Below are 25,965 nucleotides of genomic sequence, written 5' to 3' on the forward strand. Positions count from 1 at the left end.
ACAAGATCATGTAGGGTCATATCTCACATATGTGTGTGGAGTTGATGACTGTTTAAAATTCAGTACACTTCATGGAAACATTTCTGAATTTCACGCTTTGGAATTTCGCACAAGCCTCTGCTTAAGTAATATCACCTTCCATTCTCTACACACCTTTTCTTCATCCAAATTTTTGGTGGCCTTTCATTTTTATGAGGTTCACTCATTCAGAAGTTTTTTTGCTATATAATTCAAACATCTGCCATCGCACCATAGTCAGCTATTTTAATACATAATAATGATTATGTTCTAATGATGTAAGTCATACTTTAGGTCTGTTCAAGAAGTACAGTGGGCAGTGGTAATTTTTACAACCGTCTGGCAAAGTTTATTGTCCTTATGAAAGTGCTAATGCACTTTCGTACTTAAATTATATGAAATTGGAAATATCTGTGGAGCTCGTTATTATTTTTAGTATAAACTCCAACCTGTAATTATTCCAGACACTATGAAACACTATCATTAATAGAAAGGGTTAAGGGAGTGAATCATAGTTTAAAGGTGCATGGCGCAAGATTTTTCCTGAAGTGGGTGGGGGAAAAACTGATAGAGAGCAGGGGGGGTAAGGGTGAATCCCTGGTGGGATTCAAAATACTTAAATCCCCTTCCCCTGCTGATGCTACCACTTGAAGGGATACTAAGGTCCCCATTTTTGCTTTTTACCTGAACCTGTCATGCATTCAAATAAAGTGCTTTTACTTGCGTAATCTTTGAAATTGCATTAAGACTGATGTAAGAATAACCACTTCCAAAATAATATATACATGTAAAAATAAATTTAATTTACATTAATTAATAATTTTTTTTTAACTTTCATGATACAGAATTGAGAGGTGATGTCAATGCGAACTACAAGGGGACCAATGCAAGGGATAAATCATCAGTAGAGGTAAATTCACATTAATACCTAAATATGGTCATGATGACATCACATCTTGACCATATATAGGCACATCATGACTACACGGGCAGAGCTTAAGAATGTTGATTCTATATATTTTTTAATGTGTATATTAGTGAATGCCTGTGCAAAGTATTGATCATGTAATTATGTATGTGAATGTGCATACGGATAAATGCGCATAAGTACAAAGTGATCAATATGAATTAAAAAGAAGGGCTCAGTCGATGTTAAGGTAAGTTCACTTGAGGTGGTTGATACTTCATGTGTAAGGGGTTGTGTATGGGGTTGTTTAGGGGCTTTTTTTGGTAGATGTGTTAGAAGGGGCAGTAAATCTATGGATGTGACAAGGGTGAAGATATTGATGGTTTTTTTTAAAGAAATTAATTACGATATTTACAATTTTGTGTTTATGCTTTGGTACATTGTTAATGTGATGTACATTAAACCTTTGCAGAATATCAATCAAAATGAACAGTGGCTTATCAGAGTGTGTTGTTAAGTAGGTGGGGGCGAGGAATATGCGCATATCCCACAATCCATACTGATATATTCTCTACAATATGGCTGTCATTTTTGTGAGAGTACTGTACATCAGCAATAATAATAATAATAATAATAATAATAATAATAGTGGTGGGCCTTAGCTGAACAGTCCATTTAATTCCCTGTTTAATTTGTGTAATTTATTGAGAATAACAGAATTTGTTCTACTCTATGGCAAAGAAAGAATAAATAAATCATTGATGGAATGAAAATTTAATTTTTGATATGCAGTACATAAAATCTTACCTAAAGGTCTATCCACAGTATCACATCAATAAAATGCATGTGATTCGCCCATATTATAGTGGGTATTGTGACATATTTGTCATATATGGATGTGATATGACATCATTTTGCCCATATTTGAATGTGATATGACATTATGCTCATATGGATGTGATATTACATCATCTTGCATACAGTATATATGGATGTTGTATGACATTATTATGCCCATATATGGATGTGATATGACATCATCGTGCCCATATATGATAAATTACACAACTTGTCACATAAAACTTGTGACAAAAAATGTGATATGCCCATATTTTGGTGTTAATATGACTTCATGCTCATACTGTATATGGGTACATCACACAAATTTGTCACAGAAAATATCTGATAATTAATCTTTATTGTTGAACTTATTTAACTCTCACTTCAGCGTGTTATTGAGGAAGAGAGACAAAAGCGAGCCCGACAAGATTACGAGAATCAAAAATCACGACGTCACTCCGACAACACTGCCATCAAGTCACCAATTATCACGGACGAAAGGTTCGGAGGATCGAAGCAGCAGCACGTCAGATCACCATCTCAAGAGGTACATGTATAATTAATAAATTAAAATTTAATTAAAGTTTAGTGGCTGAATTATTATTATAATTTTTTTTCCTTTTATTATTACTTCTAGTTTTTGTAATAAATGTTATTTGAAATTTTAATTTTTATTATACTTAATTTTTGCTATTTTTGGGAATGGGGCGGGGCAGTGGTAAGTCGTTGCACTTCCATTAATAAGATGTGTTCAAGTTCGATAATAACATTTTCTTGCTTTTGACAAGTTTAAACTTTATCTGTCTCCGTCCTGACACAGGAGTATAAATGGGCATTTTGTATGATATGAAGGATTTGCAATATTCGTTCTGTGATATATTAGTACAACTAGAAACATTCTCCTCCCTTTCCCCTCCCTTCCCCCCCCCCACACACATTGCGGGTGCAGAGGAATGTTGCACGTGGTACAGTTACAGGGTCCAAGCTCTCCCGCTAGCTACAGGACCCTCCGCCAAGAAATCTGTATGTTCTCTCACATTCCTAGCAAACAAAATCCTTCCATGTACTAAATTATCTCTTGTAATTTCACAATGCATGCATGATTTTTACTACTGTATTTTATTTCTCCCTAAACATCCACATGGGTATCAATGCATATAGCAAATCGTAATAAGATGTGCTTAAGAAAACTCATTAAATTTCATCTTCCTCAAAAGATATCTCCCCAACTTTAGTGACTATGAAATTATATTTTATGTTAAAATGCTGCTCAAATTTGTGTATAAAAACAATAGTTGTCTACTTTGTATATTGAAGCATAGAGCTGTTATAGAAAATGCAGGCTCTATAGGTTTCTAATATTAATACCGTAGTTGGAATGAGATTAAATAAAATGCCTTTTCTCAGATTAATTATATTTTACATTTTCTATATGTTGTGCATATACCTTTAACTTGGCTGTTAATTTAAGATCCTTTTTAGTGAAAAATGTGAAAATGAATTAGTGAAAATTAGCATTTTGATGCATAATTCAAAATTGATGATTAGGAATTTGGAATTCAATATTTTGATTGAATATTTAAGGGTTTTACCAGGTTTTTATACTACTAGACAGTTTATCTTTAAAGTGGTAGTGGATTATTTTATTCATTGGCAATTAATCCTGAAATTTATACCGGTGTGTTAATCTATAAAACACGTTCACTGGCCTCTACAGCAACGTTTTAGATTTCCCCTAGAAAATGTGAACTGAGTATATAGGATTTGTGGTTATATGATTTCTAAATTCTTATATTATGTTTATTTACTGTTACTTTTATTTTTTTTTTAATAATTATGTTTATTATTCATTTTGTTTTTATTATTAATTGTATTATTGTTATTGTTTTTATTATTAATTGTATTATTGTTATTGTTTATAATAATAATAATGGTGAACTTATAGAGTGCATATTGTGGAGACTTCTGTGTGCTTACATAAACATGAAAAAAACAGATAATATTGTTGTTATTGTTTTTTATTATTATTACAGAATTTTTATTGTTATAGTTGTTAATAATAATTATTGCCATTATTAATATTATCTTAATTATTATTATCATTATTATTGACACATCTTCATTATTGGTAAAGCTATAGAATCTGCAATCACTGTTGGTTTGGAGATTTTATAATGAAGTAGAAAAATGGATGGATAAAGCCTGGTCAGAATGCAATTTTTATTACAACTTATTTTAATGTATGCACTAGGAATTGTTATTATAACATTATTAGCATTTTCTCTTGTGTTTGTGTACTGAAATTTCCATGAGTCAGTTGAGTCTGTCGTGACCGATTTATTTTGATTAAAGTCTTTTCAAGTAACCTTGATGTTTATAACCTTTCCTTTATATAAACATTATAACATTTATTTGATCACAATTTTCCTAGTAATCAAACATCAATCATAAAATTATCAACCATTAATCATCGATATTATTGTTGTTATTAATTGTTTCCATTATTTTGTAAAGCTACGATTTAAGCTGCGCAGCAGGGGTGGAATTGAAGTGAGACAAGATAAATTGGCTGGGGGCCGCCTAGCCAGATCTTTGGCGGTGTTCAGGGGCAGGGCTTTTTAGGTGTTTTTATTCAGTATTTAACAGTAACAACCCTAAAAAATATACTTCTTTAATTCTGTATAAGAACCCTCAAATACTCTTATTCAATTTTGTATTTCAGTGACAACCCTGAAATAAATTCTTTTTCAAACCTCATAACTAATCTACAATCCTTTGGTGTAAATTCTGTTGTAGATTTAAAAGAGTATTTGTCGATCATGTACTGCTAATTTTTTAAAATATTTTTTTAGAATTTGAGGGGGTGGGGGAGTCAGGACCCCGACCCCCCTCTCTCTGCGCCCCTGGATTTACAATTACTGTTGTTTCGAAGATTTATAATGAATTATAGAAAAATTAATAAAGTCAGGAATGGAATTTGCATTATTTTTATGCATGAGGTATTGTTATGACAACATTAGTTTTTTGACTGATGTATTTTGATTAAATCGTTCAAATATTGCAATATCCTTTATAAACATTTATAATATCTATTTAATCGAAATTGTTCCTATCAATCAAACACCAATCATAAGTTATCAATAATTAATCATTAATTGTGAATAAATTATTATATAAAGTTAATTAAATAAACATTCAATTAGCTAGCTACCCATGAAACTATATATATATACAATAATTACATCTTTAAAATGTATATTTATTACCATTGATGTTTAATTTAATTAAATCGCATGCAGATTTTACAAATGTGAATTTATATATATTATTATATTATATATTTATTAGTTTTCTTATTATTTTGGTTATTGATATAATGATTGTTTCGCTGGAGTCTCCCGAAAATTAGGACAGCCTCACTCCTGTAAAGGAAGAAAGAATCTCCCAGAACTTAACCAATCTTCCAAAAATTCAAAATATTTGCATGTTTTCGCTACTTAATTATCAATTGTCTTACGAAAGTCAGGCCTGCCAGCAAAATAAAATAAAATATGTTAAGGAAGTTCATTCAACCATATCCCTTTGGAAGGGATTTCTGCGAACTTGTTTATTAGCATTATTATTATTAGTATTATTTTTTCCTAGTGAAATAATTATTAGCTTTTAGTGTTTCGATATTTCACATCAGAAGCTTTAATTATCTTCGCGATACATTCATCAGCCTTGAAGTGATGTTTAACACTTTGTCACATATGATTAGCAATGTTTGTGCTAGTTATCACATGATAAATACGTTATTGTATGTGTGTCGTGGTTCAGTCGTGGTGCTTTTTGATTTTAATTGCTTCTTTGACTTTAATTTGGAGAGAAAAAGAAAAAGTAGAGTTTTTAATGGAATCAAATGTGATACATTTGTAAAATCACATATTGCAGTTAAAAATGTCTGGCTATAACATGAATTAGAAAACAAAATTACTCTATCAATTCATTCAAAAGGAAAATTAAAGCAGCAATTTAAAATCATCATGAGAACCACATCATAAGGTTATTATGTGATGTTTTTGCTAGGTCAAAAGGCGACATCCCTTCCAAACCCTACCCCACCAGGGGCCACGCCCTTTGCTTGCGCTACACAACAAATTTCTCTGCCTGTCATTTCAGTTCCACCAATTTGAAGTGCCACCTTGTGCACATTAAATGACTGACTTAGAATTGCTATGATATAGTTATTGATATTATTGTTTTATCATTGTTATTATTACTATTATTATTATATTATTATTACTTGGTATCAAGATGTGTATAAGAGACAGGTGCATATTGTGGAGACTTCTGTGTGCTTACATAAACATGAAAAAAACAGATAATATTGTTGTTATTGTTTTTTATTATTATTACAGAATTTTTATTGTTATAGTTGTTAATAATAATTATTGCCATTATTAATACATTCCTCTGCTAGCCGGAAGTAATGAAATGTTGAGAATGAGACCTGACAGCTCTCGAAACGTTCTTTAAGTACAGTACATCTTCACCTTAATTACTTGATTAAAAATAACCTTAAAGCCTGTATTATAATTGTTATAATTATTATTATTATTATTATTATTATTATTATTATTGTTATAATTATTATTATTATTATTATTAATATCAAAGTGAATAATAGGATGAAAGGTCAATTCCTAAAAACTTCAACATTTTTACAGGTGATATCCACCATCTTGGTAATTTGTTTAAAGAATCCATAAAACGTATTTAAAAGTCAGTGAAAGTGCAATTCAAACTGTAAATACCAAGCAAAAATACTATTGACTATAAATAAAACAAACCCTGGCAGGGCTTTACGAGAAAGGAAAATATAGATAGTTGCATTAGGAGGCAGATGAAGATTTAAAACTGTAGAATTATAAATTGGCATGGGGTTTATATTATATATAAGCAAGTATTTATCATGCCCTTGTTTTGTGATGATTTTGAATAAAGCAAAAATTTACTTTTTGCCTGATCCATTTCTGTAGGGAAAAATTGGAAATTTCTGGGAAAAAAAATTATTTTTCGTTAAGTCTTATCATGCCCGTTTTTATCATGCCCAAATCTCTAAAAAATTTAATCTTGCATTTCTTCTCTGCAATTAAATAAAAATGTGACATATTCCCATGGAATTTGGATAAAGACGCCAATTAACATTTTGTAAGTTGACTGTTTTTCATTCTTGCGTAAACTTTGTGGCTTGTATAGACGCACTAAAGCTGTTTTTCTCAGTAGTGCCGGATAATTGCTCATGTTTAATTAATTAACTAATAATCATAATAAGTCTGAAGCTAATTAATTATAAAGTATAATTTGTATAAAAGAAATTGTGTTTTTGATTCTTTGCAACAGTTTTGTGGAAAAACGTCGCATATAAGGCATTACCTATTACAGGACTATTTATTTACATCGCATTATTTATATGGTCATACCATAAATAATACATCGCAATTAATCGCCATATAAATAATACATCACATTAATAAATAATATTTATATGGCCACATGGTATTCATGGGTCCTAAGTCTCCCGCAATTTCCGGAAGTCTCCGGGAAATCTGGATGGCCTGCCGCACTCCCGCAAACAAGCAGGAATCGCCCGGAAAATAACCCACTTCCTGCAGATTAATAAATCCGCATGTTTTTCAAACTGTTCCAATTATTATCATTTCTCTCACATAAGCCAGTGTCGATGGGTCACCAAGAGTAAATAAAAATAGGAAAGCTCATTTAAAGAGATCTCCCGGAAATGAATTCTAACAACTTGGAACCCCTGATGTGACCATGAGCAATATAGCATAAGAACACCCTGTGATTACTTTTCTACATTGCATATTCTCACTTCTGTTTTTTGTTTGGGAGACAAATAGTCTGGTTTGATCCTCGGTCATTGAGGTTTGTGTAGAAAATTCCATTAAGATAATTCGATTTTTGATTGTCCTTAAATAAGCAATGTTGGTATTGCACTAATTTAGTTTCATTTGCCAAATTAGGTTCAAGCCTAATTTGTTATCGATGTACTTTTACAGTCTGTAAATATAATCGAGTCTAGGTTATTACTAAGGAAGATAAATTGTATTTATTTCATTAATTAAATTTTGTATATTTAATAGAAAAAAATTATACCTTCAGTCTTCCTGGTTCTTTTCCAGGTAACAATTTATAATAAGTAAATTTCAACATAAAATCCAGAATTTCTTGCAGATTATAATTATAATTTATTGAGTATCATATATATTATTAAGCATTATTAAATAACATTCTTGTTTCGTGTTTACGTTGTTTGTATGTATATCACGTGTTAGAACAATTTCTGTGTATTATATATGGAAATAATTGAAGGACAGATGAATGGATTACTTAATGATTAAAAGAGATTGAATATGGGCTGCTACTGTTAAACAGAAACTCTTTCAAACATTATTATGTTAGGAAATTTCAAATTTCACAGATTCATCATCTGTATTTCTGATTTTAAGTGTAAAGTTCAGTTTAATCAAGTTAAATTGCTTTTATTGCTGTATATAAATTCTTGATTGCGTATTGCTCACAGTCAAAAGGTTGCCCAACTTTGTGGGTGATTGAGCTTACCGTTTGAAAATAAAGTAGATTATTTAATGTTACGATTTTGAGCCTACAGGGCTACATCATTGTGGAGAAAATAAAAGTGCTGTTGTACGTAACACCCATATATAGCATATGTGGCACTAGAGAGGATGCTATAACAGTGCAAAACACATTGTCTCTCCAGTCGCCATTTATGATTTAATTATGTTCTCTTAAACTATAAATGAAACCACAATTACCAAAGATGGATGATAGCTTATTAATTACTAATTTGGAAACAACATTTCTCTGTTGTCTAATTATTTCTTGTCTTTTTTTTTTCCTTACAGCTGAAGGCACATGCAATAGCTCTCTACAGTTTTACAGCACAGTCTCCAAAGTTAGTAGGATAAAAAATATCTACAGGGGCAAATTCAGAGGGGTAGGGGCGGTTAGTGGATTCCCCTCCCCCTTATTTGTAAAAAAAAAAAATTACATTCAAATTTATGACTGAGAGAGGTCATTCCCAGTGATCTAGAGGTGCCATATGCATGAAATTTACTATGGTGGGGCTGAGGTTGTCCGGATGCTCGATTTGTAAGTTCCTGTCTGACCCCCCCCACACCCCCACAATTTGAATTCCTGGATCCGCCACTGATTAAAATATGCAGATTTCATATCAGACTGAATACCGTACTGCATTTTAATGTTTATAATATTTTTTTAAATTATGTATATAGAATTGCGATATTGTATTTTTGTTGTCATGAGGAGAGCCCCTCGACAGTAGATCTTCTACTTTTGGGCAATCCTGCCTGCCACATGACAACAATTACTATTTTTGAAATTTTATATTTGTATATTTTATATATTTATATTTATTTGGCGAAATAAATGAAATGAAATGACTTTAAAAAAAGCTAGTCTCCTGTTTTTTCATAAGGCCAAGTATTTTGTACAATCCAATGATTCTTTTCAGAATCAACGACAATTTTAATCATCTTATCGAAAGGTGTACTTCTATTTATTGATTGTTGTGTTGCCATGTAAACCTTCGATGAAGACAGTAGCATGTATATACTTATATTAATTGATCACGGGGCACACCTGTTAAATGTGGTTCATCTGTTTTTGTGTCCAATTTCGTAAATGTCAAGATTGAATGAACTCATTTCCAATTCTTCCGAGCATGAATAAAATAAATATTTTTTTTGTACCTGCTAATGGTTTTCGAAGCTGAGGCTAATGGGATAAAACATCAATATCTTCTTGTATTTTGTAATTTACTGCTGGTTGTTAATGAAACTGGTATTAGATGTCGTCTTCTAGAAAGGAAGACAGAGTGGAGCTATGGCGTGGTGATAATGATAATTGTAATCTAAGGGTCTTGGGATTCAAATCCTTGTCACTAAATGAAAAAGCAAAATTATATTTTATATTTTTCCAAAACAAAATTTTAGTTTACTACATGGTATAAAAATCTCATCTAACTAAAGTTATATTATTTAATTATTTTTTTTCTATTACAGGGAGTTATCATTCAACAAGGGTGACACCATAATCTTAACGAGAAAGATCGACAACAATTGGTATGAGGGCGAGCAGTATGGACGAGTGGGCATATTCCCTGTTAGCTATGTAGAGGTAAGAAAGCCAAAGGAGCTTTATGGACTAGTGTCAATCAAACGTATAAAGAACAGGGCCAGGAAATCACTGCTTATTTCCACACACACACACATAATTGTCCCACAAACACACATTGTCCCTCAAACACACATTGTTACACAAACACACACATTGTTACATAAACACGCATATTGTCACACAAACACACATATTGTCACAGACACACATTGTTACACAGACACACATTGTCACACAAACACATATTGTCATGCAAACACACATTGTCACACAAACACACATTGTCACACAAACAAATTGTCACACAAACACACATTGTCACAAACACACTGTATTGTCACACAAATACACATTGTCATACAAAATTATAACACAAACACACATACTGTCACACAAACACACATACTGTCACACATACACACATTGTCACACAAACACACATTGTCATACAAACACACATTGTCACACAAACACACATACTGTCACACATACACACATACTGTCACACATACACACATTGTCACACAAACACACATTGTCACACATTGTCACACAAACACACATACTGTCACACATACACACATTGTCACACAAACACACATACACACATTGTCATACAAACACACATTGTCACACAAACATATATTGTCACACAAATAAACATTTTTCTTATGTGTACACTGTCAATTTGTAAAGGCCAACTCAGAATGTACGATGTAGCCCAATGTGATTTGTTGAAGACTGCTCCTAAAGAGGGCTTCTGACAATAAATCGTATTGTGCTGCCTTGTACAACACTGTTTGCGTTGACTGAGAAGACCTTACAAAGGTATCCAAGGAGTGGGACTCAATGGAATGGTTCATTGTTGATGCAGAATGGTTCATTGTTGTTGCATGCAAATAGAATACAATTCAGTTTCACACTAATTTTAATAATAATTTTTTTTTTTAATTTTTGAATGATAGCAATAGATTCATAGGTTTGTTGTAAGAGAGCCTACCTTTCAGTCACAAAGTACTAGGTTCGGTCACTGAAAATTATACCCATAAGGTTTACAAACAGATATTAATACTCCCTAGCTGTCTAAAAGCAACCCCACTCCCTAGCTGTCCAAATAACTCGCCTTCCTCTCATAATAATAATGAGACTTAAAATGAATTTTCAATACACTTAAGAAGTATGACTTTCATCTGAAAGTGTCTGATGAGAATATTAATAATTCTACCAAAACACAAAACATTATTATGACATTTGTGAATGTTGTGTCAGAAGATAAGGTTAACACAACGTTGTCGTAACGTAGTCAGAAATGATGTTGTAAAACATTTTTATGGTTTTACAAAAAAAAGTTTTGTGCACCAAACTGGAACGTTATTATTAACATAAAAATCTTAGATGGGTTACTCCATTAGCACAATTCTTGTTTGTACCGTATGACGAATATCTAGGATATGCCTATATTTGGGCATGTTGATGTCATACCACACAAATCACAGGTATTTGTCACATAGAATGAAAGTATCAAACAACATTGAGCACTTACTGATGTCTTCCTCTGCCTCTAGATTATCACTACTTTGGAAGAAGCTCGCACGGCTCAAATCTCATCACCCACGTTTGAAGGAAAGGCCAAGGCCAAGTTTAGATTTACTGGAGAGTCAGCAATGGAACTTGGTTTTAAGAAAGTATGCAATTTTGTTTTAATGAAGTTTTTATACAATTCTGCATGTCATATAAATAAATGTACACACACATGAAAACCCAACACACATTCACTGATTTAATTATTATTCGATTCATATCTACTTTTACATGTATATAATGAATGTTGCACATGAAGAGATAAACTCTAAATTGTCTTGTGGTAAATGCTTTTATAAATTGTAATCGGGTAAAGAAGAGAATCTGTAAGTGTGAAAGAAATTGACCCAACCAAGATTCAAACCTTGACCTCCTACTGTCTATGCAGATTGTATAATATATATTTTTTTATTTATAGCGAGGGAAATTTCAGTAGGCATTGTACAGTATTTTCAAGGCTGTATGCAGACAAATATATAATGTTACATAAAACAATTAAGAGGTCATTTACAACTATCAGCATTTATGGGGAGAGATGATAACTACCTTCATGCACTTTACATATTAAATTTTCGATGAATATTACTCTACCCTATCTGAGTAAAATAGTTTTACATACTTAATACTCAAAGTAATAAAATAGAAAAACTTCTTTCTGAAGGCTTTTAGAAATAGTGGTGGAGGGGTGGGTGGATTGCATTTTTAAAAATTAGTTTTTGTCATTATTTGAATTTGCTTTTCCATTTGATGTCATTTTTACTTTAGATAAATGATACTGATGGTATTATTATGAGTTTAACTACATGTGCCTTTAAAATTATAAAGGTGAACTCGATAATAAATCAGGTGAAACGTAGCCTTTTTAACATTTTGTAAGTCATTAGTGAAAATTAATTGTTCATTTCAGAGTCTGCTGAAACTCCATCACCCACACATAAGCAAACACCCCCACACAAACAGATAATTTCCTGATTGTAGTGTGCAGTATTTGAAATACTTTACTTTGTTTATTTAAACATTGTCAGAGGTGTAAGTGTAAGCTAATTTCTGCCTATGGTGTTGGGGGAGTGCGAAAATCATTTAATATGGAACTAAATTCCAGAATGCGTAACTAAATCCCTACTCCAATAAAAACTTAATGGCAATTTTAATATTTTTCCCCTTATTGGAACTAATTTTGCAGCCATGGAGGGGGTGTGTCAGCAAAATGTTGACCAAACCTTGATTCGCACCTGCAACTTTCTGGTATTAATGCAGACACCTTGATCAACCATGCTGGCCATCCGGGCTGCATTGGGAGTTCAAATCTGATTAGAAGCAACTAACTTTTCATCCTCTTGTGCATGCTTGGAATAACACTATTTTAGATGCATTGCAGATAACAGAGATCAATGTGATATACCCTCATCTTAAATTTTTAGCGACAAGATACGTATGTATATGCATGCATATATATATATATATATATATATATATATATATATATACAAATAAACAATGTTATTCAACTATTTGAGTTTTAGTATTTATGATGCGAACCTTTTTTATACTTTGTTTCGCAAATGCCCCACCTGCTGATGCTGACCTGCACCTGCCTTTGACAAATTATAAATTTCAGGTGAAAAAAAATATGTTTTTAAATTGTTTTCATGTCAGCTGCTGCCATGAATTCTCCCAAATAAATCTTTATATTATTTTCTGACAGTTAAATAAATGCTTGTTCTTATTTCCTTTTATTTTTTTTTTATCTTGTTGCCAATCATGATGATTTTTAATATAAATACAATTTTATTTTTGTCCAATTAGTGCACCTGCTTCTGTGAGAAAAATGTAAATTAGAGTTTTTTTTATTTATTTTAATTACACCCATCATTGCCTTGAAATCTCCAAAAATAAGATAGGTATATTTATTATATAAATTATATAAAATTAAAGCATTTTACCATCACATTACTACTACATTCAACAATAAAATTTTAATTGTATTTTCTCCTCCATCTGGATGTTTTTGGCCAAACCATGTGCTAAAATCTGAAATTAAAAAACAAAATTTTATATTTATTTTTTTTTTGCCGCCCCCACCCCGTCAGACGATCTTTAAGATAAAAAAAAGCCTCGCCTTACAGTTAAATAAAGCATTTGTCAGTCTGATTACTGAATCTAAGAATGCCCTTTATTACATTATTACCTCTTAACCTGCATTATTTTATTCATCAATAATATGGTTATTTATATTTTCTTCTCCACCTTGATGATTTTGGCGAAACCATTCAAATTTTGTAAAGGAGAAATAAATTTTTCTTTCCCGCTCTCTTTTACAATTCTTCAAAAATATAGTTCACATTATCTAGGCATAAAAAAAACATTTTGCCTTGGGAGACTTGTGTTGCACAACGTCACAGAGTTCATTTCGTCTCTAATTGGTAATTTCTGATGAGAATGACACAATTTTTTTTCAAGTATGCATCTTTTTAATGACAGGATGAACTGGTGATTATCGCTTGATACCATGAAATGGACAATAACCTGTAGACATAATATGATCCTTTTTTTCCAGCTGTCAACACAGTCACGTACAATGTCCATCTAGTTTGTGTTATATATTTATTGAAGATATAATTTGGTGTAATTTTGATATACTATCAGTCTTGAGGTAAAAGAAAAATTGAAAATTTGAATTGCTTAATTAAAGTAAGTTATTACTGTAACCTTAAAATTGTGGAAAACTACTTCTTTTTTTTTGTGTCCTTGAATGCTAATGATTTATTTAATCAGGACTTTCAAATGAGCTTTAAAAATTTTATTTGAATTATTCAGGTACTTTCCTTTTGACTGATAGTACATTTTTAAAAATTATTTAAAACATTAAATTTGATTTGCTCATTTCAAAAGTTCCAATGTGGCACAATACATTTTTGGTGATTTCTTATGATATTTCACTACAAAATGTGAATGTACATGTGGTAGAGACAAGCCAAACCAGACACTTCTTGCAAATCATGTTTCAGAGATAATGGCCAAAATATGTTGGAATGTCAACATTTTTAAAATCTATTTTATTGCACTAAACTAACCTTTATATATCTATCATGCTATTTTTTTGTTATTCCTATTTTCGACATTAAAAACAGCATTTTTTTTAACAATTTGATGATGGTCTCTGCCTCAGAAATGTCTAAGTCGTAAACTATGAATCTTCAAATACTGTTCTTGAACAGCTGTATGTTTAAACCTCATAACGAAATGTCATTTGAATGATTCTTTTACTATTTTATAACTTTAATTTTACTGTTTTTACCCAGTATTAACAACTAAAAACTGGGGTTTTTTTGGGGTTTTTTTTTTTGGCAAGGAGTGACTTGTTTAGATTGCCTGCCATATATGCATTGCTGACGAGTGAAATATTTTCCCATTCTGATTTTTAACCGAAATCTAATAACCTGCTAATTGAATTTTGTTTTTAACTCATCACAGACCGTACTGTATCTCTTAAATGACAGGACGTATTGCCGATAATCACTTTATACTTTGACTAGGATTTTAACCTTTAAATGTTCTATGATGCAATTTATTCAAATGTCAGTTAGGCATGTACTGCGTTCCATCATTATATACTTTTTTATCTTAAAGTTGTGTGCTATTCCAAGCATAATTAATTTATCCGCTTTAATAATGATGATGCGCTCTTGCGTTGTCATTTCTTTTATCAAGATCATAAGGAATAATGAGTTCATTTTCACTTTATTCAACTCCAAATGGCCGAGAGGCTTGCGTCAGCATCAATGCAATTCATCACAAATACGTCTGCAACCACTGTAACATAATATAGTAGATACATACTAAGAATTCCTAATAAAAAAAAAATAGTAAAAAAATGATTTCAATTATATAATCAAAAAAGGCAGATATGCAAAAAGGGAGGTGGCAATTTTTATTTTTTTTTTGGAATTAAATACATTTCCCAGAATAAAATATAATTGATGAGTTGATGACAATTTCAAGAATTATAAAATATGAACACTGGCAGCATTTTGTAGACTAACTTCATTTACGGGTATTTATTACACAAGCTTTCGACAGCAGTCTATGCTGGCTTCATCAGGTGTAGAGAAGTATAAATTACACTAGTCAAATATAATTTCATTAATTTTTCCAAACAAAATAACATGCTCATAAAAATGCTACATTGCAGCGCTAGATATTCCCATGCAAGGGACCCAGGTTTCCTGATGAGAGGTCAGGATTGCCCACCAAGGGTCCGAATTCACCTCATCCTCACCTTTTTTGTAGCAAAATGTTAAGAATAAACAAGCCACAAATTCTCAGATTATAAAAATGTTTTTTTTTCCAGCAGAGTTCCCTGACAAACTAAATGGATTCTTCCCAGATGGAAGGGGGTTGAGGATTTCTTGAAGGGGTCCTGTGCTCCCTGGATTTTTTCTCTTTTTTTTTAAAATGTATTTTTGATTTTTTTTTTTAAGCAAGAAGAACGGTGTTTATGATGCAAAAGAAAGGACTTTTTATTTTCTTTTTTTAACCATTACGTTTTAATTGTGGTTTACTTTGTATCTCTTTAAGTGCAGGATTCAATACCCATGCTTTCATCACGTCATTCCATGATCTTGAAATATATCCATGAAAGGGAATTTAACCTTTTAGACATCGTGTGATGCAATCCTTTTGACTGTCAGTGAATCATTTACAGTGTTCCATCTTAATATTAAAGAGACTCAGGCCATATGCATGCAATTAGTTATGTGCTTGATCTTTATCCTGTTATGAATGATTAAAATGTAAACATCCTTTATTGCTTCCCATGTCATTGGCTATAATGCAACCATAGACATCTAAAGTTTAATAAAAAACCTTGCTGGTCCATATGAAATACAAATGTAGTTTTCATTTCAATATAACAGAATTCAATAGTTTTTAAACTAAATAGATATATATATATAGGCATGAAAGAAAACTTTTCAGTGATTTTCTCGTGCCAATATTACACTGAAAAATAGGTGTAATTTGTGACTGACTCTTTATATTTTTTTTCCATTTTAAACAATTTTTGCATCAATTATTAGTTTTTGACCTCAAGAATATATTTTTGAGACAAGACCCTGTTTCTGCTAGAATGGGTCTCATTTGTCTTGTGTACAAATTAACACCAATTATAGATTTTGCTTCAGAAATCCAAGGTGGCTACCAACATGTCTGCTAAATGAAACTCATGGGAACAAAGGGCTACATCAAATATAAGGCAAATTAATGTGTCTCATTATTTAAAATTAATTTACAATAAATTTTAAGTCCGACAAATACCTTATAATATATACTAGTAATAGTAATAATAATAATAATATTTTTTTTTAGTTCTGTACCGAACGTCTTCAGAATTTACAGTCTGATAGGAATAAATTAATTTTTGATGGATGAGTGGATCAGGGATCAGGTTATGAATGAACGAAGACATGTTCTTATAGTGTTATTACTCCTGGTCATTGATCTGTATTGACAAGCATTTGTACATGAGGGGGTTTTTGATTTGTGCGACGACGCGACGCTACAACGGAATCACTCATGTGTGACCGTCCTACCTGGCATCCTCCGTTCTCTGCATACGTAGATCTGGCCAAATTGCGTTCCAGAATCTACTCGACGAGGTGACCTTAATGTTCTCGCATGCGCAGATGACTTTTGCTGACGTCATTACGTTCTACCGTCCTCGTGCAATCGAAAGCTCGCTAGTGTTATTCATGCTGAATGCACAATCTTGCCACTCCCTATGGAGTGGGCCTAGACATACTCAAATTAATATTATAAGACATAGGTAATTATTATTATTATTATTATTGTATGTAATTTCTGGTATTTTATGATACTGATAGTTAATAAATTGATGTTCATCAATATTTGAGTTTTTTCAGGACACTGTTTATGAACTCTATACTCAGTAAAACAAAAACAAAAAAATCTTTTCAAAACTATAGTATAATTACTCAATCAATAATGTTCGTTGTTGATTAATGAACAAAATTGCCCTTTAAATATCCCTATCAAATCCCCCTGACAGTCGCCCACAGCAGTGCACGTGGTATTACAGTATATCGTTACCGTTGACAAAGGACTTGCGTTGTTTGGAGCCCCTCTTTGTTTCTTCGTTGTTTAACTTCAATTATCATTTTGGATTTTGCTTTTCAATTTTGTATTATCTGAATTCCAACAATCGTTTTCTGTACACTATTGATATTTTTAAATTTTTTTTTGTTATTATAATTATTATTTTTATTAATGTTATTTATTGAAAACCGAATGGTCCACTAATGATTCTCAGATAAGATAGTATAGTGCATACTCCAAGTATCGAAATGCACACCATCATGTCTGGAATTCTAATCCTGACACGGTGGCATGCATTTCAATACTTGGAGAATGTATTATACTTTGTTATTTATTAAGTTATTTATGTATTAGTTTGTTTAATTATTTACTATTTTAAATTAATTTAAATGCGATAATTTAGATGAATAATTAAATAATATAATATATATATAAGATATTGCTATCAACCAATGAGAATTTAATTGAAGCAGACCTACAACCCATTTTATACTCTAAATTTGGATTAATATTTTCACCTTTATATTACCAGAATGTAGGCTAATTCTTGATTCTGTTGTTTGTAATGTTGTAAGTTACCTTTCAATCTCGCCAACATGGTGTACTTATAAAATAAAAACCTTTTCAAAACTATATAATTACACAATCAGTAATGTTCAAGGGTGATAAATGAACAAAATTGCCCTTTAAATAACCCTTTAAAAATATCAAAACACCTCGATAGTTGCCCAGAGCAATTACACGTGATATTACGGTATATCATTATTGTTGACAATGGACTAATGCAACATTTGAAAGCTCCGACTTATCTTTTTTTTTCTTGCTGTTTAACTTCAGTTTACATTTTGGATTTCACTTTTCAATTTAGTATCACAACTGAATTCCAATCATCATTTCCCACACTATTTAGATTTATAAATATATTTTTTTATTTATTGTTATTATATTTGTTATTATTATTAGTGTTATGTAATTGATGTTTATAAAACACATTCTTCAATATTGTTATTTTATTTCTTTATTTTAAAGTTATAGATTTATTTGTTTAATTATTTCCTATTTAGATTAATTAAATAAGATAATTTAGATGTATAATTAAATAGTATGTAAAAGATCAACCAATGAGAATTTAATTAAAGCAGACCTACTGGCCTTTCCCGTATTTTTAATATTCTTGCATTTTTTAATATATTCTATTTTTGTAAATATATTCATTTCAGCCTTTGGCTACCATTTGTATATTTTCTTTTATACCTGAATAAATTTTTTTTTATTTAGTAATTTATACAACCCATTTTATACTCTAAATTTAGGCAGATATTTTCACCTTTTACATATTACCAGCATGTAGGCTAATTCTTGACTTGTTTTTAATATTGTAAGTTACCTTTTAAACTCAACATTGAGCTAAATTTATTTAAATAAGATAACATAGGTGATTAATAAGGCAATATAAAAGATACTGTTAAAATGTAGTACTTTGTAAATTATCAACCAATTGCTTTTTCTACTGGCCTTTTCTGTACTACATTTTTGTAATTACACAAATGCAATAGATAATTTATGCAACCCATTTTGTACTCTAAATTCAAACAAATATTTTCCACTTCCTCATATTACCAACATGTAGGCTGATTCTTGACTCTGTTGTTTGCAATGTTGTAAGTTAGCTTTCCTACTCGACAATAAGGTAACTCGTATTCATTAGTTAATCACATGTTTGACGTTTTTACATAAGGTTGCAAAGTGCTTCACCGCATTACCCTCGTTATTTGAAACTTAGAGGAGCATACACAAAATATTTGTCTTCTCCACATCCTGAATGTATTTCCAACCATACATGAACTTTTCTGCATTGACAGTAGATCTACAACATACAACCAATAGACCAAATTAGTCGCCAAACCAAAGCTGTGAGGTATAACATCATAACAAACTGCTAGGTGGCAGTTTTTTTCACACAATAATAATCCTCAGCTCAAGTAAATTTTGACAGTTTAACTTGTCAAATTTATTTACACGTACTTGTACATTTTATCGTAAAATAACTTATCGAAAAGCCTTGGTAAACATTCCTTTAATAAACGTCACAGTATTGACCTGTTAGATTTGAAATGGAGTGAAAGAAGCAAATAGAAAACCTAACATTTTTGCATACCCTCGTCGCGTGAACACAGCCATAGCCCTAGACTAGAGTCTTACAAACAACGTTCATTTGACTCATCCATCGTAGTCAAAGAAACATCTTATTCTACAATTCAGCAATTTAAGTTTGTCCATTAGTTTAAATATTTCATTTATAAATTGCAACAAAATGACTTGGTGACAGTATTTAAGCTGAATATGTACTTCTTAATCAACATCACTCACCTTAGCACTGAATGTAGCGAGTCCCGCGAGCAACGGGCCTAGGCCCCCTATAACCTCTTAAATTTGTTCATATATTTACTCCAAATGGAAATCAAATCAACCTTAATCTCGTGAATGTATGAATCCTTCAAAATGTATACATTGTTATGAAAGTATGCTAACTTCATTACATTTTAGACAATTTAATAGACACCACTTTTGACTCCACGCAATGCATGCATATAACTTTTAATACCCAATCGGCCAAATCTTGATGACTAATTCGGTGTATTGTACTTTTGGTTTATATTTCTTCGAAGTCAAAAATGCAGGAAAAATTGGCAGCATGAGGTGCAAACCCCTAAACTCATGGTTGAGAAGCTCAAACACAAACACTGCCAACACCTCCAAATTATAGGACCTTCTTTCATATTGATAATTCAAACAATATTTTGATGTATAGAGGGCGCTATTTATATATAGATGTGTATAAGAGACAGAATAAAAACCTTTTCAAAACTATATAATTACACAATCAGTAATGTTCAAGGGTGATAAATGAACAAAATTGCCCTTTAAATAACCCTTTAAAAATATCAAAACACCTCGATAGTTGCCCAGAGCAATTACACGTGATATTACGGTATATCATTATTGTTGACAATGCGCTATATAAGTCTCCAACCATTACCATTACAATCAAAATTTAATTTTTGAGTCACATTTGATCTTGATAAATATTTTGATGTTTTAATATTATTATTAAGGGCATTTTTTTTGGCTAGATTTAATTACAAATATGTTCACGTCCAGGTATTTAACATATAACTATTTTTTCAATTATTTTCAAGGGTGACTATATCAACCTAACTAAAAAGGTTGACAATAATTGGTGGGAAGGAAGGATAGGAAAGAAGATTGGCATTTTTCCTGCCGCATACGTCGATGTAATTAAAGAGCCACAAGGTAAGTCACACGTATTTAAAGTGAGCCCTCTATTGTCTTATTTATATCTTAATTATTTTTATTACAATTGATGCTGTACTGCTAGTCCTTCAACTACCAGATTCTTAAATTCTGTGGATGTACAGATACAGTATAGTGGCAATGCTTATTTTAAAATTGCGCCCTCACTTGGTGGAATTAGGTTGTTCCCGTTCTGTACATGTATGGGGATGTAGGCCTGCAAGTCCTGCATTCCTATCATTGTTCACATGCCAGCCTTGAAGTGCAGCATTTGCAGAAAGTCTTCCACTGTGCAATAGTTTATACAAGTAAAGAGTGTGATAAATCTCCTGCTGTTAAGTAGTTTTTTGACTTAGTGGGATTCAACCAATCATAGGCCTCATCTTTGGCCTCATTAATGTTACTTTTGTTTTCCCATTTCCCTTGTGAAAGCTGAGTCTTTTTATTGACTTCCATATTTAGAACTTTGATCCAATTGAAATCTGTAGAGGATTTTGTGTTTGGTTTCATTAACACTAACACAAGAAATAGGTTTTTGTAAAAGCTTTAATTGATTTTATACATAATTAAATTTATAGTAAATTAAGGAAATAATATAATATTATATTATATTATAATGCAGTATTGTCTTACAATCTTTAGATTATGAAATTTCATTTATTATTACAATACATTTTACATCTGTTCCAATTGTATTTTTTATTGATTCAAATATTGTTCGGAACATTTATTTAATTTATCATCCAAGACTAAATTATTGTTGTCATCTGTTCTACCCTGTCTGACTTTTGGTAATGTTAATTAGCACCTGTGAATTTCATGGGAATTTATGTAAATTATAGAGGTCATTGACCTTGGAACCTATATAGTTCATTGGACCTAATTTAATGTCAGTTGTCTTGAATGAATTATTTGCTGTTCTACTTCTTATTGAAACAAAATGTTTTCATGATTTAAGTTATATATTTGGGCAAAGTGCCCAACAAATCTAATGTAATGTAATATAATTACATTTATATAGCACTTTAGTGTGTATCAAGTCTCAAAATGCTCAAGGCCTGAACTAGCTCGTTCCTCCTTCCCTAAGACACTTCGTACTTGAGCTATGTGCAACTTCATTGTTCTTTTGTCTGTCATATTTTTTACTTCTTGTGGAGGGACGCCATGAGCGTTTTCTTTAAACGGATACCGGCGCTTTAAAAGTTTTCATTATTATTATTATTACAGTATTATTATTAAAACAATACCAGCTAATCTTTGGGAGACCAGTCCATTGGGGTCGTAACCACTTACTCATCTCAAAACATGCACTGGGTTCTTTTAGTGCAGAAAAGCTAGTTGTGTGTGCTAGGCCTACAGTTGATAGTCCTTATTTGAGGAAAATTGTTCCATCACCAGAACCTAGTTCGGGGTGGTGGCCGTTTGACTTGGCAAAATTATATATAAGTTTGAGATGTTTGTAAATGTATGCCTACTACTTCTGAATATTCGGAATGAATTAGAAATGATGATTTGCCCTACCATACCTGACATGTTATCATACTGAATGCTTAGTAAAAATACATACTTGCAAAAATAAACCTTGCAAGTGGTTCTGTTATTGTTATTTCCACATGAATGTTATTGTTAATATCCTAATAGTTAATTAATTTGATTTATATTTTACTTGATTTTTTTTTCACTGTAGTGTCAATACAATTATTACTATCACTAGCTTTATAGTAGGCCTATTTAAAAAAAAAAATTATTGCATTATATTTTTTTATCCTGTTGGCATTTTATCTCCCAACTGCTGTTTACAAAATGGTATAACATAAATGAAAGATTGAAAAAACAGTACCTTAGAAGTATATGTCATTTGTCATTGTAGAAATAGTAGTTGATAGTTTTAATTAACAAAATTGTAGAATATCTTTGATGTGAGTTTCAAGTTAATTTGGAGTTTTTTATTTAAAGTGTTTGATCAACTGAGGGAGAATTAATTCATCACTATTTATGATTATTTTTATTTATGTAGGCAATGTTCAGCCTAGATCACCGGTTGCTAGGCAAACGCCATCACCAGAAAGAACAAGTCCCTACCCATCCACATCTACTCCTCATCGCCAGGCAAGCCCTCATGGACAGCCAATCAGAATGCAGCAGCAACAGCCACAACATCAACACCAGTCATATGCCCAGCCCCTGCAGGTTAAATTAATTTTTTTTCTTTCCTGTCGTTCACCTGGACCCCACGCCCCTGTCAAAGCTTAGGCATATGGCACAAGTCTTTCTTGTTTTCCCTTTCATCTCCCCTCCCCCCACTTTCAAGCACAGATCAACACCCTTGTGTGTAGTGACTAATCATATGAAAATAAATAGTTCACTGATAAAAGAATAACTTATTGGACATTTCTGGCGTTTCAATCGGAACACTACCACTGCACTCAAACCCACACGCACACTTTTTTCTTGTTGCATACGTTCCTACCCAGGGTTGTAGCGGCAGTAAAATAAGGGCGGGTGGTATCCCTAGATATTTTCAGGGTGGGTGAGTGATAACATTGGTAAACTCTAAATAATAAGATTGGATTTTAAGGATGGACGATAAGGATGAGTGGAGGGCAATGAAAGTGGCTTTAGACTGGGTGGAAAACATCAAGGCTAGGTGGCCCCGCCCACCATAACTACATCCCTGCTACCAATTAAATTAGTAATAGTACTTAGAATGTTTTGTTTATTAAAATGTTTAGAAACATACAATTTGTCTTAAAACGTTAGTCCAAATTATTTTGTATCATGTGGCAGCCAACAACATCTTAGCCCCGCCCAGAATATCAAATTTTATTTAACAAAAACATGTGGCATGCATAAATATGGTCACGATGACATCGCATCGCAAAAATTTTTCATCAAATAAAATTTGATATTCTGGACAAGGTGTATTCACAATTTAATAAGAATGGAATCTGATGAGTTTTTGTTTTTTTTTGTAAGTTAATATTTATTTTTCCTCATTACAGAACACAAGGTCCCCACAGTCCAAATTTGTTCCCCTAGCTTCCCCTACCTACAAAGTAAACCAAGGATCTGGTCGTGGAACGAGTACAGTTACAAAGCAACCACAAGAAACGTAAGAAAACAAATTTTATCCCTTATAAAATATACCATGGAGCTATAAAATAGAATAAATAAATCAATTTTTTAGCTCCAAAGTATACTGAATAGCACTTTTTATTAACAGGGAATAGGATTTATGTAATAAAAATCTGAATTATCACTTACACCAGGAAGGAGAACAGCATAAAATGTAGTTGGTTTCAACAAGTAGTATCCACTGTCCAGTCATTGGTGGTGCCAGGATTTGCCCAACGGCGGGGGGAGGGGGGGGCATCGCTCAAAATCTTTTGAAGGTGTTCCATTGGCTTGAAAAATATGTTAGGGGTTTCAAAGGCTTTTTTAATCAATTTTGGAGTCTACTAATGTAGAAAATACATAGTACAATTTTTTTTCTCCCTGACCTTGACGAATTGTGGTTTTTCTCCCCGAACTGGGAGGGGGGAAAAATATAGAAATATTTAATTTAATGATGTAATAATGTTGGTTGACATGACAATTTGAAATAAAACATGGCTTATTTATTTATCAATTCATAATACATAACACATTTTGTGTTGATACCAATTAAATTATTAACATTAACTTTTGCTTCCTTTATCAATCTTATTTTGTGTTTTAATTATTTTATTTTATTTAATTTTTTTTTTATAATAGTTACAAAGTTTACTATTTAACATTTTTATGTTCTATTTCTGTATAAACATACTTGAAGCTGGGATGTGATTGATTTAGTTTTCACTAAATTTGATCCGTATGTCAATTTTTAAATTTTATTTTACATCTTGATGGTGTTTTTGATGTTTGTTGCTTATTGGCATTTTTTATTCTTTTCTAAGTTCATTCTTGTTGAAATTTAAGTATTTGTTTACATGTGACATAGTTGGGTAGCACAGCTCTTTTATATTATAAAAGTCAAATATGAAAACAAAATTTTTAAACAATGTTTAATTTTGAATCGTGCAGATTAGAAAGCTGCCATTACAAGTACAGTCTAACCCGTGCTTGCATGGAATAATAGACTGTAAACTGATGATGATGATAATGATGATGATGATGATGATGATGGTGGTGTACTGATATGGTCAATTTTAGTGCTATAATGGCTGATCCTATTCTGTAGTTGCTGTAGTTCTTTTATAATTGTCTTTCCTCCACTTATCAGCTAGTTTTTAACACCTTAGACTTAGCTATACCTGCCCTTGCTTTTTAAACTGTGTATGGTTCTTTTTGTGATTTTGTGAAGCAAAATATATATTTTTGTAATGAGAATTATTTTTTTTTCTGGTGAGTGTTTTTTATGTACCAGAAGCCAAAGGCCTTAAGTTTTTTTAAAAATATTATGGGACTTAGTTTTATAGTGCAATTGTTTGATCCTGTTAATGTAGCAAGTTCTTTACAATTGTATACGAATTATATTTTTTAAATGATTACATCTCCTGATCATGATAGATATCGTGCGATATTTGCATACACACCTCAAAATGAAGATGAGCTACGCTTAGAAGAAGGGGACGTGATTTTAGTGATGGAAAAATGTGAAGATGGTTGGTATGTCGGTACATCAGCAAAAACAGGACAGTTTGGTACTTTCCCAGGAAACTATGTGGCAAAATTCTGTAAGTTTGTGTAAAGCCAATTTTTGGCATATTTGCTTTTTTTTAAATAAATGTAAATTCTGGTAATAATAATTATTAATCACAAAAGTAACTTTAGTTTTTATGACTGGTTCCACCTTATTTAAAAAAATACTGAACCTTTCCCTGTGGTTAAGATGCTTGCCTACCAATTTCTAATTCTCAATGTTGTGTGTTTGTATCTTCTGAAACACCAGGATTTTTCTCATGACTAGAATAATTCGACTGCCTAAA

The 25,965-nt window shown here is 31.6% G+C and overlaps 1 protein-coding gene across 1 annotated transcript in view; it reads left to right on the plus strand.

Annotated features, from left to right (window-relative positions):
* Nucleotides 1-25,965, plus strand: part of LOC117104671 — a gene marked incomplete in the record, with an annotated part of 117,926 nt that overhangs the window by 88,687 nt on the left and 3,274 nt on the right. The window contains 9 exon segments of the mRNA XM_033245553.1: nt 864-928; nt 2,154-2,312; nt 8,695-8,744; nt 9,874-9,988; nt 11,554-11,673; nt 20,884-20,998; nt 23,016-23,188; nt 24,001-24,110; nt 25,547-25,713. Coding sequence (XP_033101444.1) covers nt 864-928; nt 2,154-2,312; nt 8,695-8,744; nt 9,874-9,988; nt 11,554-11,673; nt 20,884-20,998; nt 23,016-23,188; nt 24,001-24,110; nt 25,547-25,713 — 1,074 coding nt within the window.

The sequence above is a fragment of the Anneissia japonica genome, unplaced genomic scaffold (genome assembly GCF_011630105.1).
Source record: "Anneissia japonica isolate Jap-2015-1 unplaced genomic scaffold, ASM1163010v1 scaffold287712_len2945570_cov188, whole genome shotgun sequence".
Lineage (NCBI taxonomy): Eukaryota > Metazoa > Echinodermata > Crinoidea > Comatulida > Comatulidae > Anneissia > Anneissia japonica.